This window comes from Leucoraja erinacea, chromosome 25 (assembly GCF_028641065.1).
Source record: "Leucoraja erinacea ecotype New England chromosome 25, Leri_hhj_1, whole genome shotgun sequence".
Taxonomy (NCBI): domain Eukaryota; kingdom Metazoa; phylum Chordata; class Chondrichthyes; order Rajiformes; family Rajidae; genus Leucoraja; species Leucoraja erinaceus.
This window is the reverse complement of record NC_073401.1, coordinates 30,930,909-30,946,988: the sequence shown is the minus strand read 5'-3', so window position 1 is coordinate 30,946,988 and position 16,080 is coordinate 30,930,909. Positions and strand designations below refer to the sequence as shown.

Genomic DNA, 16,080 nt, shown 5'->3' with positions numbered 1-16,080 from the left:
CCCTGGCGGCCGTTGTTGCACAAGCCCCGCCCCCTGACCCCGGGAGAGCAGGTGGGTGAAGGCGGGGCTGAGCGCGGGGTTCACTGCGCAGCCGCCAACTGCTGGCCTAGTCTCTGCACCTGGACCTGGACGTGGACTGGACGTATAGTGGACGCTGACAACCTCTAGCTACAGTATCACTCACTCATCACTCATCACTCATCACATCCAGGTTACGCTCGCATGGGCACTGGTTGCAAAAGGGTTGTTTAGATTTTTGATAGATATGCCATTTATTGTCACTATACATGTACAGTGAAACTGAAAGCTGCTCGTACTCAGTGCATACATACAATTTAGCACAAAACACAAGAAACAGAAAAAACAAAAAACAGAAGGGAGATGGGGGGGGGGAATAGGTGCACAAATTCTGCGGCGCTACATACATATATACAGATGGAAGTCCGTGTTGGGCGGTGTAGTCAGTGCATGTGTGGATTTGAATTTATAGTAGATATAATTCTCGGAAAGCAACTATTCCTGAGTCTGTTTGTCCTGGATTTGATGCACCTATAGCGCCTTCCAGAGGGCAGCAGGTCGAACAGTCCAAACGCAGGATGGGAGCTGTCTTTGATGATCTTCTTTGCCCTGCTAAGGCAGCGGGAGGTGTAGAGCAAGTTTGTGGGCAAGTTTGGTGAGATGATCCATGTCCAAGTTGTCAGCTGTGACTTAAAACGTGACAAGGTTGGTGCACACCTGGTGGTGTCAGGAAGGATGTACCACTCTGGGACAGTTGATGGCCGAGTCTGTGCTTGGTCTCGCCCATGTACAGGAGTCCACAACTGCAACAGCGGATACAGTAGGTGAGGTTGGAGGAGATGCAAGTGAACCTCTGCCTCACCTGGAAAGACTGTTGGGGTCCTTGGATAGAGTCCGGAGGGGGGAGGGGGGGGACAGGTGTTGCATTGCGGTTGCAGGGGAAAGTACCCGGGGACGGGTGGTGTGGGTGGGAAGGGACGAGTTGACCAGGGAGTTGCAGAGGGAACGGTCTCTGCAGAAACAGGAAGGGGTGGAGATGGGAAGATGTGGCCAGTAGTGCGATCCTGTTGGATGTGATGAAAATGTCAGAGGATTGTAGGCCAAAGTCAGCAGTTTTGTGAAGGGAAGATCTTGACTGACAAATCTGCTGGAGTTCTTGTTTTCCAGGAAACAATGTCACAGCAAGGATAATTAAACTTAGCTAAATGATGTAAAATTAAAGAAATTAAAACTTAACTCGGAATACTTAAAGCTTAGTCCTAAAGTATCCCCAATTCTACATATTCTCATTCCTCCCTTTTATCATTCCATGATAACTCCACATGTTCCTAACTATTTCTATCCTTCCCAGTTATTCAAACTCTTCCTGTACCCTATCAACGTACTTAGTCTTTCTTCATCACACACTTCATCCTGTCTTACCAATAACATTCTCGGAGTACCTATGCCTTCCAGTGCTGTCTGCATCCCAATACACATTTTACAATTGCTAATCCTACGAAAATACAATAATTGCAATTGCTCTGTACATAGCCATGTTCATTAGCCAGTCTGACCAGCTTCCGAAGCCCCAATTACCCCAGTCGCTTCCTTCATGTTATCCAACTGTTCTCTTATTTGCACCGTCATTCAATGTTATCATGGTTAATCATCCACAAACAGTACCCCGTACCTGCTTCTAGCGTGTCCAAGCCATTAACAATCATATACGTTTTAATAAGATTCCCTCTCATCCTTCCAAACTCCATAGTATACGTCCAGCTCTCCAAAACTGCACACAATATTCCAGGTGTGGTCTCACTAGGGCCCAGTAAAACTGCAGAAGGACCTCATTGCTCCTAAACTCAAAGCCTCCCACAAGTAAGGCCAACATGCTACTAGCTTTCTTTACTGCCTGCTGTACCTGCATGCTTACTTTCAGTGACTGATGTACAATCACACCCTGGTCTCATTGCACCTCCCCTTTTCCTAATCTGACACCATTCAGATAATAATCTGCCTTCCTGTTCTTGCCACCCAAGTGAATAACCTCACATTTATCTACATTATACTGTATCTGCCATGCATCTGCCCATTCACCGAACCAAGATCGGAACTCGCCATCAAAACATAGAGGGGACCGGGGGGGGGGGGGGGGGGGGGGGAAACACATTTTTTTGGCGGCCACGCGTGCATGCACACACTCACACACACGAGGCTTCGGAGGCTCAATCCAGCGCTAAATGCAGCTCAACTCTGCCTGTCTCACCGGGCTGGCCATATTTCCCGCAAGTCCAGGAAGGCTGTAGGCTCACCTGGCGGGACAGGCAGAGTTGAGCTGGGTTTCGCGCTGTTTCTCTACGCTGGCCCGTCTGATTCCCGACCTCTCTGGCCACCCGTGGGGGGGGGGTCACTCGGGAGGGGACGGGACAGCGCCGGAGACCCGGCCGGGATCGATCCTGGTTGCTGATGAAGCGCAGGTCTGTGCCACGTCTCCCTCCTCCAATCATTCGCGCTGAATCATGTCCCGCCCCCATTGCCTGCTGACCGACGTCTCTCTCATCCAATCGGCGCCCTTGATCAGCAGTTCCACCTCCACTGTCGCAGAAAGCGGCGATTTCACCGGGGTTTAAAATCCGGATTACAAAAACTTGGGGGGGGATTTCCCCCTCCTCTCAAAACATGGAGGGGACGTGTCCCCTCTAGCCCCCCCCTGGGTTTACCGCTGTAAAGGAGTCTAGTCTGACACACTATAACCTTTACTAGAGTCTTTAATATAGCACATGGCACACATGTCCCAGTACTGGCTGCACCCAGCCTTCAGGCGTACCAGGACCAAAATGGGAGGAGGGGAAGGGAGGAGATCATAGTTATACTGATGTGAGGGGGCGTGTTAATGGTGATGAGATAACTACATTATAGGTTGCATGCATAAACCATCTACATCCTTTCCCATACAATTTAAACAAAGTTATAAGCAGGTTGATTATACAGCAGGTTGATTATACAGGACCTGCAAAACTAGGCAAAGTCTCCGTAGCGATCCGGATGTCTGACGATCCGACCCGAGCGAGTGCGCACAGCACCCTCACCCTCCCCACCCGAAAGCAGAGAGGGCAGACCGGAAACAGGAGCAGGGGAGAAAGAGAAGGGTGGCGGGGACCCCACATGCAAGGGGATCCGGCAGGAACGGGAGAACCAGGAGAGAGGGAAGGGGGGGAATGGGCAGCAGGCGGAGAGAGAGAGAGACGGGCAGGAGGAGAGCGGACCGGAGAACGGAGAACTGGAGGTGATACAGGCACGTTACGGGCGGGGGGCACGTTACGGGCGGGGGGCACCGCAGGCGGAGGATAATAAGGAGCAGCAGGAGGAGTCGGAAACCTATCCAAGCTCCCCTGCATTCTCATAGCATCCTCCTCACAATGCACTTTGCCACCTAGCTTTGTATCATCTGCAAATCTGCTAATGTTACTTGTAATCCCTAAATAGGCACAGGGACTTTTACTCCCTCCTTTTGACATGCATAATCAAATTTACAAGGGAGCTTGGTAACATGCCAATACTCCATAATTATGATTCTCCTTCCTTGCTCTCGCCATTACATTGCAGTGTTTCTCCTTCACATAGGTGATAGATTACATCGGCATACTCTGTTTTTCGCAGACCCGATGGCTATCAATGTCCCAAGGTAGGCGAACAACAGCAGTATGTCCATCATTATTTATCCTAGAAAGGGATTTCTTAAAAGAAAAGGTTAGCGTTTATGTCTTAAATACCATACTGCCGGGAGGCGTGGTCCTCATATAGGATGAAATCTTCAGTGAAGCTGATCACTGCTAGCCGAGCCATTGTGACGTCATCAGTTGAAGCTGGTCGTTTTAAATTCAAAGTCTTTTGATTTTTTTAAACTTTTAATCAGTAATGAGTCGAGAAATAAGGCATAAAATGTCAGTGAAGGTGGTTCCTGCCTCGTGGGGGGGGGGGGGGGGAATGTCAATCAGAAAATGTAAAAATGTAATTGTTACTATAGGGTGATTTCACCAAAGGTCAAATGAGCGTAGATCCCCCCTCACGTGACCGAAAATTTTAACTGGAGGACATCTCTCAGTTTGGTACATGTAAGTGAATGGGGAAACACGCACTTTCCCACCCGTTAAAAACATGGAAACCGGCCGATTTTTGAGCTGAAATTTTCTGTGCTAGTCGGGGTGACCATGAAGCACAGCGACTTAAATTTTCAGGCAAAAAAAACGATAGAAAGTAAGGTAATTACAAGAGGGCACTGAGGTGGATAACAGCGGAAGTGAACCGCAAACATTTGCCGTGGAGATTTAAAGATCAAAAATAGCGGGAATTATCGCGTTTGCTCGCTGCATTTCATGCAAAACTGCAGGCATTAATAACTTTTACTTTTGGGAAATTCAGCGTGCAAACGTGTTAATTCCGATATTTTGGATCTTAAAATCTCCCGGCAAATGTCGGCTGTTCACTTCCGCTGCTTTCTACCTTCAGTTCCCTCTTGTAATTACCTTACTTTCTATCTTTTTTTTTGCCTGAAAATTTAGGTCGCTGTGCTTCACGGTCACCCCGACTAGCACAGAAAATTTCAGCTCAAAAATCGGCCGTTTTCCATGTTTTTAACGGGTGGGAAAGTGCGTGTTTCCCCATTCACTTACATGTACCGATCTGACATATGTCCTCCAGTTAAAATTTTCGGTCACGTGAGGGGGGATCTACGCTCATTTGACCTTTGGTGAAATCACCCTATTCAGGGAGGGGAAAGTGGTACCTAACAGGCAAGTTAAATGTTGGGTTGAATAACTGAGGCACACAAAGGGGTTTGGCTGCAATTAAAAACAAAAGTAATTGTAAACGTTGAGCTGCTGGCTTGTTGTCCTTCCGACTGAGAGCCCAGACTTCCAGGAACCAGAGGCATTTACCCAATTCAGTCTGAGTGGATCTGCCAGGGAGAAACAAATCCAGTCGATGTTCTTCCACTGGTCAGTGTCAGTCACTGCACATCACCAGTGCATTGCATGGTGTAGCAATGTTGACTTTAACACACTTGGCACAGCCACACACACCCTGACATAGTCCTGACCACACAAAGTTGTCCTACAATGTGCAGTTTTGCAAATACTGGTCATCCACCCGTGACACATAGTTCCTCTTCCCCAAATCCACACAAACGTGTGCAGCTAAGGGTGGGTGGGATGTTTTTAAACCGAACACGGTCCCTCAGTAACTGAGACCTGCAACTACCCAGCCACAGTCTCAAGAGCCACAGTACTCGAGTACTCAAGTCACAGTACTCAAGTACTCTGGTGATCATTGGCAGTCGGGCATTACTGCCATAGTCACCACGTCTGTTGTGAATGGGTGCGCCTGCAGCCACTGTGTTACACACCCTCACCTCAGCTGAGGAAAAGGCTTGCCTACTGCAAATCATGATTCCCCAACTCTGAATCGTGGAAAGCACAAGGGGGGGAGGGGGGAGGGGGGGCAGCAAGAGAGCATCAGAAAGAAGAGGAAAAGTTCTTTAAAGAAAATATAAAGAGTGAAGTGAAATGGAGAGAGGAGAGATTGCAGGGCCACCAATCAATTCCCTCCACAGACGCTGACTTCCCCCAGTACCTCTCCTTTTCTTGCTCCAGATTACATCTGTAGTCGGGGACCATGTACTTTGACCCCGCGCTCTCTGAGCCTCCAGCTTTGAGGGTGACGTGAAGGGAGATTTCTGCCTCTCTCCCCCATGTCATCGAGTCCAGCACACAGCAGGCAGTCCAAATGTAAACATGTTTGTAGGAAAGTTAATGAAATAAGAACTATATGAATCTCATATAACTGGGCAAATGAAATTGGCAAAAAACAGTTGATGGGGAGGGGGGGGGATGGGTGGTGGGGGGAAGGGATGGGGGGGTGGGGGGTGAGGGGACTGTAGAGGGTGGAGGCGAGGAGGAAGGGACTGGCGGGTGTGGGGGTGAAGGGGGGAGGGGGAGGGGGTGGGGGAAGGGACCGGGGGGGTGGGGTAGGTGTTGGGGACCATTGTGGAGAGCAAGAGCTGCCTGCAACGTATTGCAGATCTCGACTTGGAAGGCAGCAGAAAAGATTGACACCGACAGCAGACAATATGCTTTACACAAGGTGTGAGAATCACAGAAACAGGTCACAAGCACTCGTTCAGCTTCCACAACCAGCTCATCTTCAATCACGAACGCACATCGGGGAGCTGACTTCCAGAACTGTCCTCATTCCTTACTGGCAGCTTTAAAGATAAAATAAAAGAAAATTACTGGTAACACTGATGGTGATTGAAAATCAAAAGGTGACAGACAGTGTCTCAGGGTTGTAATTGTGCACCGTGTGTGTTGAATATTAGTGTAATGGTGTACAGTGTGTGAACACTGGTGCACAGTGCGTGTGAACACTGGTGTAATGGTGTACAGTGCGTGTGAACACTGGTGTACAGTGCGTGTGAACACTGGTGTAATGGTGTACAGTGCGTGTGAACACTGGTGTACAGTGTGTGAACACTGGTGTAATGGTGTACAGTGCGTGTGAACACTGGTGTAATGGTGCACTCGGGACCCACCCTACAGCCGCCCCATCCCCTTCCTCCCTGCCAGCTATGCCAGCCCCTGCCACTGGTCACTCCAGGGCTTTGTGTGAGTCACTCCTTCACATTGCACCCACCTAGAACCAGGTCTGGGCCCACTGGCAGCTCCCTCAGCCTCTCTCCTTTCCAGAATCCATAGCCTTCACACGTGGGCTCTTGGGGTGCACGCTTGGATCTCTTCTGCAAAGAAGGAGGCAGTGTCGTGTTACATCACTGAACACGGGCATTTTGCTGCTTCGATGGTGCTCAGATCTTGGCTAAACCCAGGCCTCCTTCACCATTGCTCACCGACCCCTGAACCCTGCCCTCACTGAACCTTGCCCTCACCCACCCCTGAACCCTGCCCTCACCGACCCCTGAACCTTGCCCTCGCCCACCTCTGAACCCTGCTCTCAGTTGTCAGTTAATGCATGAACTTGCCATTCCCTCCTGATGCAAGCTGTAAATATAACTCCCTGTGCTCACTGCCGAGGTCAATGAATTCCCTACCCCGTACCCTGGACAAAGGACTGCCAGGGGTGGTGGTGGAGGCAGATACGATAGTGGTGTTTAAGAGGCTTTTAGATGTGCAGGGAATGGAGGGATATGGATCACGTGCAGGCAGAGGAGATTTAGCTCAGCTGGACATCGTCCAACACGGACATTGTGGGACGAAGGGCCTGTTCCTGGGCTGCGGTATGTCCTAGATCACTGGGCTGACCCCTCATGCTTGTCTGGCCTGTGTCCACACGGATGATAGTGAAACATCCTTGTCCACAGTTTACATCCGGTCAGCTTCTCTTCAACAAGGCCTCGTGGTTTCTAAGCACCAACCTTTTTGCCTCAGTTAAATATTGCTAACATTTCCCACACAGGTTTTGTCAGGTTTGCCATCTTGGCCTTCCCCATTTGTTTTTCAATATTTAGTTTCTACATTAAACATTAAATGCAAGATTTCTTGAGATTAGTTATCTTCATGCCAGAAGTTCAACATCACACATTATTCCTACCTGTTGCATGGAGATGAATGCAAGGATGGCAGCCACAGTCAGCAGTAAAGCACCGATCGCCAGGAGCAGGTACTGCAGGATCTCCAGCAAGAGCGGGATCAGCGCCATGAACATGTAGAAGTTGTCCAGGATCGGACCGGAGATATTCCCACTCTGATCAAGTGCAGAAAGTTCCATCAGCAACAAAGGAATAATCGAGTTGGCAATATCGGCTGGCACATTGCATGGTGATGTAGATGAAACATTACTCATTGTATGAGTAGTTACGTTACATTTACTTGGCTGGGACACCGACTTCCTTTAGAGAAGTCACGGTCTAACCGGCACTCGGCAAATCACGGTGCCGCGCGGCACTCCTGGCCAGAGGCTCAGCTGTCAAGCTGAGTGCATTATAGGGTGGGGAGTGGGACAGGGAGCACTGGGACCAGGAACGGCTCTACTGGTGAGGTGGGCAGGCTGCAACATAGAACTGTGCTCTGGAGGCAATTGAAGGCCTGGTGATGCAACTGTGGGCCTGAATTACCGATTGACCTCAGTATAGCGAGGCAATGGCCATTAGATGGAGCAGAATGAGGCCATTCGGCCCATCGAGCCTACTCAAAAGTGGCCAAGAGCAGCAGGAGGTAGTGAGGATGAGTGGGGTGTAGGGTAGTGAGGCTGAGTGGCGTGGAGTGACACAGAGTGGAGCAGGTGCTGTGGATAAAGGGGCAATGTGGAGGCCCCATGCAGGACACGTGAAGGCAGCTGATCAGGTCATCATGGTCACTGCGGACACTGGCCCGGTCATCACAGGGGAGGGGAGACAGGAGTGGGAGGGGGAGCGGGGGGGGGCTGGTTCTTTTGGCTGCTGCTTTACCCCAGTGTGTCATTAGCCATGTAGACCTTGATTGTAAATACGGGTGGGACTTACTTCATCGAACCACATGAGAGGCAACAGCATGGTCCTCATCTTCCCCAGCAAGCTGCTCAAGGAAAGGCCAGAGTTTAGTTCATGGCTGCAACGGGCAGCGAACCCTATCTTGAGATTCTCCGCTCAAGTCCCTTGGAGACGTCCCACAGACACTGGGTGAAGATGATCACATTCGGCCCCTAAGCCCTTTATTTACTACCTGGTCTGGCAGCTCCAACCACTCCCTGTGTGGGGTCAAACACTTCCTCATTCTCCCCTCCAACTTTAAACCTCTGCCCTTTAGTTGTAAGCACATCGACCATGGGGAAAAATCTAACAATCTATCCTATTTATGCCCCTCATAAATTTACAAACATCAGACACTTGGAGTATTGAGTGCAGTTTTGGTCCCCTAATTTGAGGAAGGACATTCTTACTATTGAGGGAGTGCAGTGTAGGTTCACCAGGTTAATTCTTGGGATGGCGGGACTGACATATGATGAAAGAATGGATCGACTAAGCTTGCATTCACTGGAATTTAGTAGAATTTGGTTGTTTTGTTGTTTGTCTTTTGCACAAAAGTCCGCGAGCATTGCCACTTTCATTTCACTGCACATCTCGTATGTGTATGTGACAAATAAACTTGACTTGACTTGACTTGAATGAGAGGGGATCTTATGGAAACATATACATTTCTTAAAGGATTGGACGGGCTAGATGCAGGAAAAATATTCCCCTTGTAGGGGGAGTCCAGAACCAGGGGTCACAGTTTAAGAATAAGGGGTAGGCTATTTAGGACTGAGATGAGGAAAGACCTTTTCACAGAGTTGTGAATCGATGAAATTCTCTGCCACAGAAGGCAGTGGAGGCCAATTCACTGGATATTTTCAAGAAAGAGTCAGATTTAGCTCTTAGGGCTAACGGAATCAATGGATATGGGGAGAAAGCAAGAACGGGGTACTGATTCTGGATGATCAGCCATGATTATATTGAATGGTGGTGCTGGCCCGAAGGGCCGTATGGCCTACTCGTACATCTTTTTTCTATGTTTCTATCTCTACGGGAAGATACAGAGTTGAACCGTCATGCTGCAGCTGTACAGGTGATTGATGAGGCCACACTTTGAGCACCGTGTACAGTTCTGGTCACCCAGACACGATGTCACTGGGACCTGATGGCTTGAGCTACAGGGAGAGGTTGGATAGACTGGGAGTTTTGTCTTTGGAGTTGGGGAAACTGTGGGGTGACCTTATTGAGGTGTACAAGATCATGAGGGAATTGGATGAAGTGAACGCTCAGTCTTTTCCCAGGGTAGACGATTCCAAAACTAATGGGCAAAGGATGAAGATGAGAGATCTAACCCAATGTCACTTGTACAGGTACACCTCAGGGTGACCTTTGGACAGTGGTTCAGGGTTACTCAAGGTCATGAGGCTTTGGGGTTAACGTTGGTTCAGTCTGGGATCATGATGATGTCTCACATTGACAGGTGGGAATAAAGTGACAAAATAAACACTTACTTTATTCCTTTGGCAGATTTTAGAAACAGATTTAGTTGTAACTTGATGGAGACATTCAGAGGGACTCCCGTCAACTGAAAGATAAAAAATCCATTAGACTAAAACGTTCGGAAACCGAGTGCTAACTGGTCACACGGACAGATACAACCTGAAATCTGACCATCAATTCAGCCAGAATGCCTGATCTTCTTGGTATGGGTTTAGTGTCACGTGTACCGAGGTACTGTGGAAAGCTTTTGTTTGCCTGCTACACAATTAAATCAGGTCATACCATACTCGAGTACAATCAGCCCGCATCACCACCTCCTCTGGCAGCCCATTCCACACAATTACCACCCTACGATGAAAAAGTGTCCATTAGCTCTTTCCCCTCTCACCTTAAATCTATGTCCTCTAGTTTTAGAATCCTCTACCCCGAGAAAAAAACTGACCAAGCAGTCCACCATGCCCCTTGTGATCTTGTACACCTCAGTAATGTCACCCCTCAGCTTCCTACACTCCGAAGAGGAATCCTGCAGGCTCAGGTAACATCCTGGTGAATCTCTTCTAACTTTCCAACTTAATGGCACCTTTTTGTATATCGGTGACTAGAACTGCACACAGTGCTCTGTCTGGGAGAAAGTGTGGCCTTGGGGATGTGGTTTAGTCCAGGTCTGGTCTCACCCACGTTTGTGAAGTTGTGACATAACATCCTCCCTCCTGCACTTCAATTTCCCAGGAACCACTTGAGGCCCAGGTGGTTGAGGCCCAGGTATCCACCAGGTGTTGTATACTGACCAGCACCTTTCATATCATGGATAGAGGTAGTCAAAAGCTGTTAACCGCTCCAGTGTGAGACCAAGTGCCTGCTCCAGTGTGAGACCAAGTGCCCTCTCCAGTGTGAGACCAAGTGCTCTCTCCAGTGTGAGACCAAGTGCCCTCTCCAGTGTGAGACCAAGTGCCCGCTCCAGTGTGAGACCAAGTGCCCGCTCCAGTGTGAGACCAAGTGCCCGCTCCAGTGTGAGACCAAGTGCCCGCTCCAGTGAGACCAGGATCAGACACCATTCTTGGTGCATCAAAAGTCGTGAAGCTGAGGTTTAGATTTTGCTCTTTATCTCAGCCAACCTGAATGAAAATCTTACTTACAGGGAGGATGTCAATGAAGAGTTTGTGGTCGTTACTTACAGGGAGGATGTCAATGAAGAGTGCATGGTCGTTACTTACGGGGTGGATGTCAATGAAGAGTGAGTGGTCTTTCTCACTGGGGTGTAATCCGTCCACAGCCTCCCACAGCGTAGGGTCACCGTTGTAGAAGTGAGGATGCGAGATGAAGACTTGTGAATCTAAATAAAAGACCACAAACGTAAAGCAACGCCACAGTTACAGAACAAACATGTTTGTGGCCGTGTAGGAAGAGATTTAGTGAGACTCGATCTTTGTGAGAGCATGCTGGAACACATTATGGCACAATAGCTGTGTAGTGCTCCTCTAAACCAGCATCCTTCCAGGGTGGTGGGTTTTATCTCTGGCCTCAACATCCACATTGCCTCCTCTCTCCCGTTCCCTCAGGACCAGCACGTTCCTCATGGAAAGAAGATCAAGGCTGCCGTGGTAAGGCCCCTGGATGATGAAAGATATTGAGGCTCTGGTCAACTACAAGGAGGCATGGACAGCTGGTATATAGGTGTAGGAGTACACTTAAAGGTGAGATCAGGAAAGGATACATGAGATGGCTTCCACAGAGGAGCTAAAGGTGAATATAACGTCATACTACAAGAGGATTATGGGCAAAGAGTAACGAGGCTGAGAATAAAGCCCTTTAAAGAACAACAAGGCTATCTGTGTGTAGATGAAAGGTGCTGGGATTGTTTGTTTGGTGAATGAATAGCCAACAGAACAGGTTAAAATGCCGCGGGTATTTGGTGCTGATGGAGGAGAGGATTTGTACTCACTATGTCTGCAGGTGCTGACGTTTAGAACCCCCGACTGTCGGCACGGACAGAAGCCCTGGTTGGGAGGGTACACCGTCCCGTTTGCAAACATCGTCTTCGGAGCAACGTAGCGGAAGGACGGTAATCCGTAGGTCCGGCCTGACTGCTGGTAAACTAACTTCACCGACCTGTTCCAATGGCAAAGTCAACTTGTGTAAGATCAATGGTGAAGGGGAAGGGGGAACTGCCCGGTGGGTTCAATGGGCGACACACAACTAGGACGATGGAAATGATCAGCGTTGAGGAAGTCCAACAATGGGACCAATGTCCATCCAGTGACTGGTTGAAACATGAGGCCAAAAAACCAAGAGTTCAAGAGACATTTATTATCATATGCACCAATTGGTACAGTGGGATTTAAATTACCATACAGTCATACGAATAAAAATAATTTAGCATGAACACCCCCACACAGCTGAATCAACGTTTCCCACTGTGAGGGAAGGCAATAAAGTTCCGCCATCTTCCTCTTTGTTCACCCGTGGTCGGGGCCTTCAGGCCCTCTCGCCGGGTGATCGGAGTTCTGGCGTCGGAACGGAGAACACTCTCAGCGGCTTGGAGTTTCCGAATCGGCCACTCCCTACCGGAGACCGCAACTCCCGAAGTCCACAGGCCGAGCTGGGCGGAGATTCAATGCTGGTGACCCCCGACAAGGGGTCCCAGGACTCCGCGATGTTAAAGTCAGCGCCCGCCGCCCGCGGCTGGAAGCTCTGCAGACCACAGCTCCACGGCGTTAAACAGCTGGCACAACACTCCGGAACTCCACACGGCGATCCCCGGTAAGGCATCGCTCGCTCCGCAATGGTAACTCAGTGCTGCACCGCTGCTGAAGCTCTGGACGGTCTCCGGCAGGAAAGGCCGCGAGGAGGGGGCGAAGATGCGGCTCGGAGAAAAGACGCATCCTCGGCCAGGTAGTGACTGAGAAGACGGTCCCCCCCCCCCCCCCCATATAAAAAAGACTAAAAGACCTCCAAAAACAAACTTTTAGACAGACTAAAAATAACAAAAAGAATGAAAAAACAAACAGCTGCTGGCGAGGCTTCAAGAACCAAAAACCTTCTTGAAAACTTCAAAGGAGCCTCTTCTGATAAAAGCACCACTGCCTCTTCCCTCCTCACCCCTCCCTCAATATTGGGCAAATTAAAGTCATCCAGTATGACCACACTGTTGCTTTGACATCATTCCCTAATCAGTCTACATTTCTGTTCCTCTCCTGCTGGCTATGGGGCCCATAGTATAATCCCATCGGTGATTGTACCATTTTTATTTTTGAGCTGTATCTCAGTGTTGCTGTGACATTCTGATTAATAAAGCAACTCTTCTACCCCCCCCCCCCCCCCCCCCCTCCCTACAACAGCTGAAATATCACAGCGCTGGAACATTGAGTAGTCAGTCATGTCCCTCTTGCATTCCACAGAAACATAGAAAATAGGTGCAGGAGTAGGCCATTTGGCCCTTCAAGTGTGATCATGTGGTCATGGCTGATGGTCCAGAATCAGTACCTTGTTCCTGCTTTCTTCCCATGGCCACAATGGTCACAACATCCCCGTCCCAAGCTCCAAGCTCATCCGCTTTCACCATAACACTCCTTGCATTGAAATAAACTCACTTCCGCCCCTCCTTCTCACTGGGCACATGACTTGTGGTTAGAAACTCTATCTTTCCGTCAGCCCGTCCTCCAATTGACCTACGGCTCTGGTTCAGTAAAGTTTAGGTTAAGTTAGGTTAAGTTAGTTACCATCCTAAACTCCCACCCCTCTAATTTAAATCCTCACAACACACTAGCAAATCTCTTTGGGGGTTTTAGTTCACAAGTGCCCGTGTAACCATGAATCACGTATCTGAAGCCCTCCTTCCTGCTCCAGGGCCACATGTTCAACTGCAATATATCTTTTTATTTCGTGTTGCCCTAGCATGTGGCATGGGAACTAATCCTGAGATCACAATCATGAAGATGCTACTGCCAAACTCCCTGGCCTCTCATTACTACTCTCTCTTCTTGTGTCATTGGTACCGACCTGGCCACGACCTCTGGCTGCTCACTTCCCCTCTCAGAGAGTCTCGTAACCACTCTGGAATCTCGCTTTGCATCCTCATTTGCCAAACAATAAGCGAGTTCGGTATTCCAACTGGGCATGCCCCAGTTATAGGTCATTGGCGATAAACAGCTGAGCTGCTGCCTCTGTTTTATCCGTAGTCAGGATCGAACCTGGGTCTCCGACGCTACAAGTGTTGTTGAACTGCCACTGGAGTTAGATAATTTGGAACAAGTGTGAACGGGTGATCTCACCCCCGTCCCCTCCCGAGTGTCCCATTCCAGTCCAGGGGCGGCGAGAGATGTCCGGGGTGACGGGACACCGGCCCGGAGCGGTGATGGCCCCAGGCTTACAGCCAGCGTGGAGGGGAAGCGCTAACTCCAGCTCAACTCTGCTCCAACTCATGAGGAACCCGTTCCCTGACAGGCCAGGGACCGTCAGCAGCACCTCTCACCTTATCCAGTGGCTGGCATTTAACCCCCTCAGCGCGAAAGCCGAGCACCAGTCATCAACGGGGATACACACAAAATGCTGCAGTAACTCAGCGGGACAGGCAACATACTAGCATCTCTGTAGAAGGGTCTCAACCCGAAACATCCCGCCTCTGCAACCTGCAACCAACGAGCAAATCCCCGGCACTCTCTGCAGAATGTGAAACTAAACACAAACCCCCTTCTCTCTCCCACACCTATTACCATCTCTCTGCCGGACCAGTCTCTCCCCGTCTCCCACTCGTATCTGCTTCCTCTCTCTCGCTGTTACACCCCACTCTCCCGCTACCTGGCATCCCTGTTCGCTATTTTAAACGCAAATGACCTTTGACTGGCTTATTCTCAGGCTGCGACATCTGCCTGCACTAATTAGTCAGCCATGAGATCTTCTCCCATGAATTGGTGTTGGATCTGCTCAGTGCCAGTGTTGGCATGTGGTGACGTTACCAAAGCCTTGCACTAACCGGCACCTCGTGGTTGTTTAAACTCCATAACACATCTCTACAAAATGATTGCTGTGAAACACATTGTATTTGGTGAATTAATTCTCGTTCATACCTACAGGCATCTGGGCTGTAAAATTCCAGCGCGTCTGACGGAGTCAAAAATGGAGGCCACATTTCCCCCGAGGTGCCGTTTATCATGTTGCATTGGGCAGAGTGCCAGTAGTTGACCTGCAATATAACCACTGCAATTACGGCAACTCACCTTTCAACAATGTAAAACATGCATCTTTCAAATACGTTCTTGTTCAATGCTTGCCTCTGTTGGCTCTGGGCTCCTGACCCTCCCCCCCCCTCCCTCCCTTACCCTAACCCCCTCCCCCATCCCCTGCCCCCAGCCCCATCCTCTGCCCCCCTCCCTCTACCCTGCCCTCTCCCCTGCCCCAAATTCTTGCATCTGCTGATCTCCACTCCAATTCCCCAAACCGCACCTTTTTACCACCATTCCACGTGTCGATTCCTTGGACTTTCCTGATATCATCAACTCCTGTGTAAATCGTGAATAATCCAGTGTCGGTGTTGTTCAGCTGCAACATAATCCCAACATAGAATGTTAGATCGTTCACGACAGAAGCCTGTCTAATTGGCCAGTCAGCCAATTCGACCCAAAACATCACCTATCCAGTTTCTCCACAGATGCTGCCTGACCCGCTGAGTTACTCCAGCACTCTGTAAAACGTCACCTATCCATGTATCCGGGTTTTGTGGTTGCACGCGAGACTCGAGGATGGTGTGTTGCCTCCCAGGTGCCAGGGTCCAAGACGTCGCAGACCGACTTCAGAACATCCTCAAGAGGGAAGGTGAGCAGCCTGAAGTAGTTGCGCATGTAGGCACAAATGACGTAGAGAAGTAGAAGGAGGTTCTGCAACGTCAGCATAGACAACTAGGTAGGAGGCTGAAAAGCAGAACTTCTAGGGTGGTTATCACTGTGTTGCTTCCAGTACCTCGTGCTAGTGAGTGTAGGAACAGGGAGACAATAGACAATAGGTGCAGGAGTAGGCTATTCGGCCCTTCAAGCCAGCAGCGCCATTTACACTGCCACCCAGCTTTGTGTCATCTGCAAATTTGC

General features: G+C 49.5%; 1 protein-coding gene across 1 annotated transcript in view; it reads right to left on the bottom strand.

Moving 5' to 3' along the window:
• Nucleotides 1-5,990: 5,990 nt before the first annotated feature.
• Nucleotides 5,991-16,080, bottom strand: part of LOC129709234 (scavenger receptor class B member 1-like) — a 36,000-nt gene continuing 25,910 nt past the window's right edge. The window contains exons 6-14 of the mRNA XM_055655460.1: nt 15,443-15,538; nt 15,067-15,182; nt 11,943-12,109; nt 11,215-11,333; nt 10,012-10,085; nt 8,513-8,564; nt 7,603-7,755; nt 6,691-6,793; nt 5,991-6,262 (exon numbers count right to left, since the gene is read on the bottom strand). Of these exons, the coding sequence (XP_055511435.1) occupies nt 6,246-6,262; nt 6,691-6,793; nt 7,603-7,755; nt 8,513-8,564; nt 10,012-10,085; nt 11,215-11,333; nt 11,943-12,109; nt 15,067-15,182; nt 15,443-15,538 (897 nt within the window). The 3' untranslated portion in view covers nt 5,991-6,245. The remainder of the gene's footprint in view (nt 6,263-6,690; nt 6,794-7,602; nt 7,756-8,512; nt 8,565-10,011; nt 10,086-11,214; nt 11,334-11,942; nt 12,110-15,066; nt 15,183-15,442; nt 15,539-16,080) is intronic.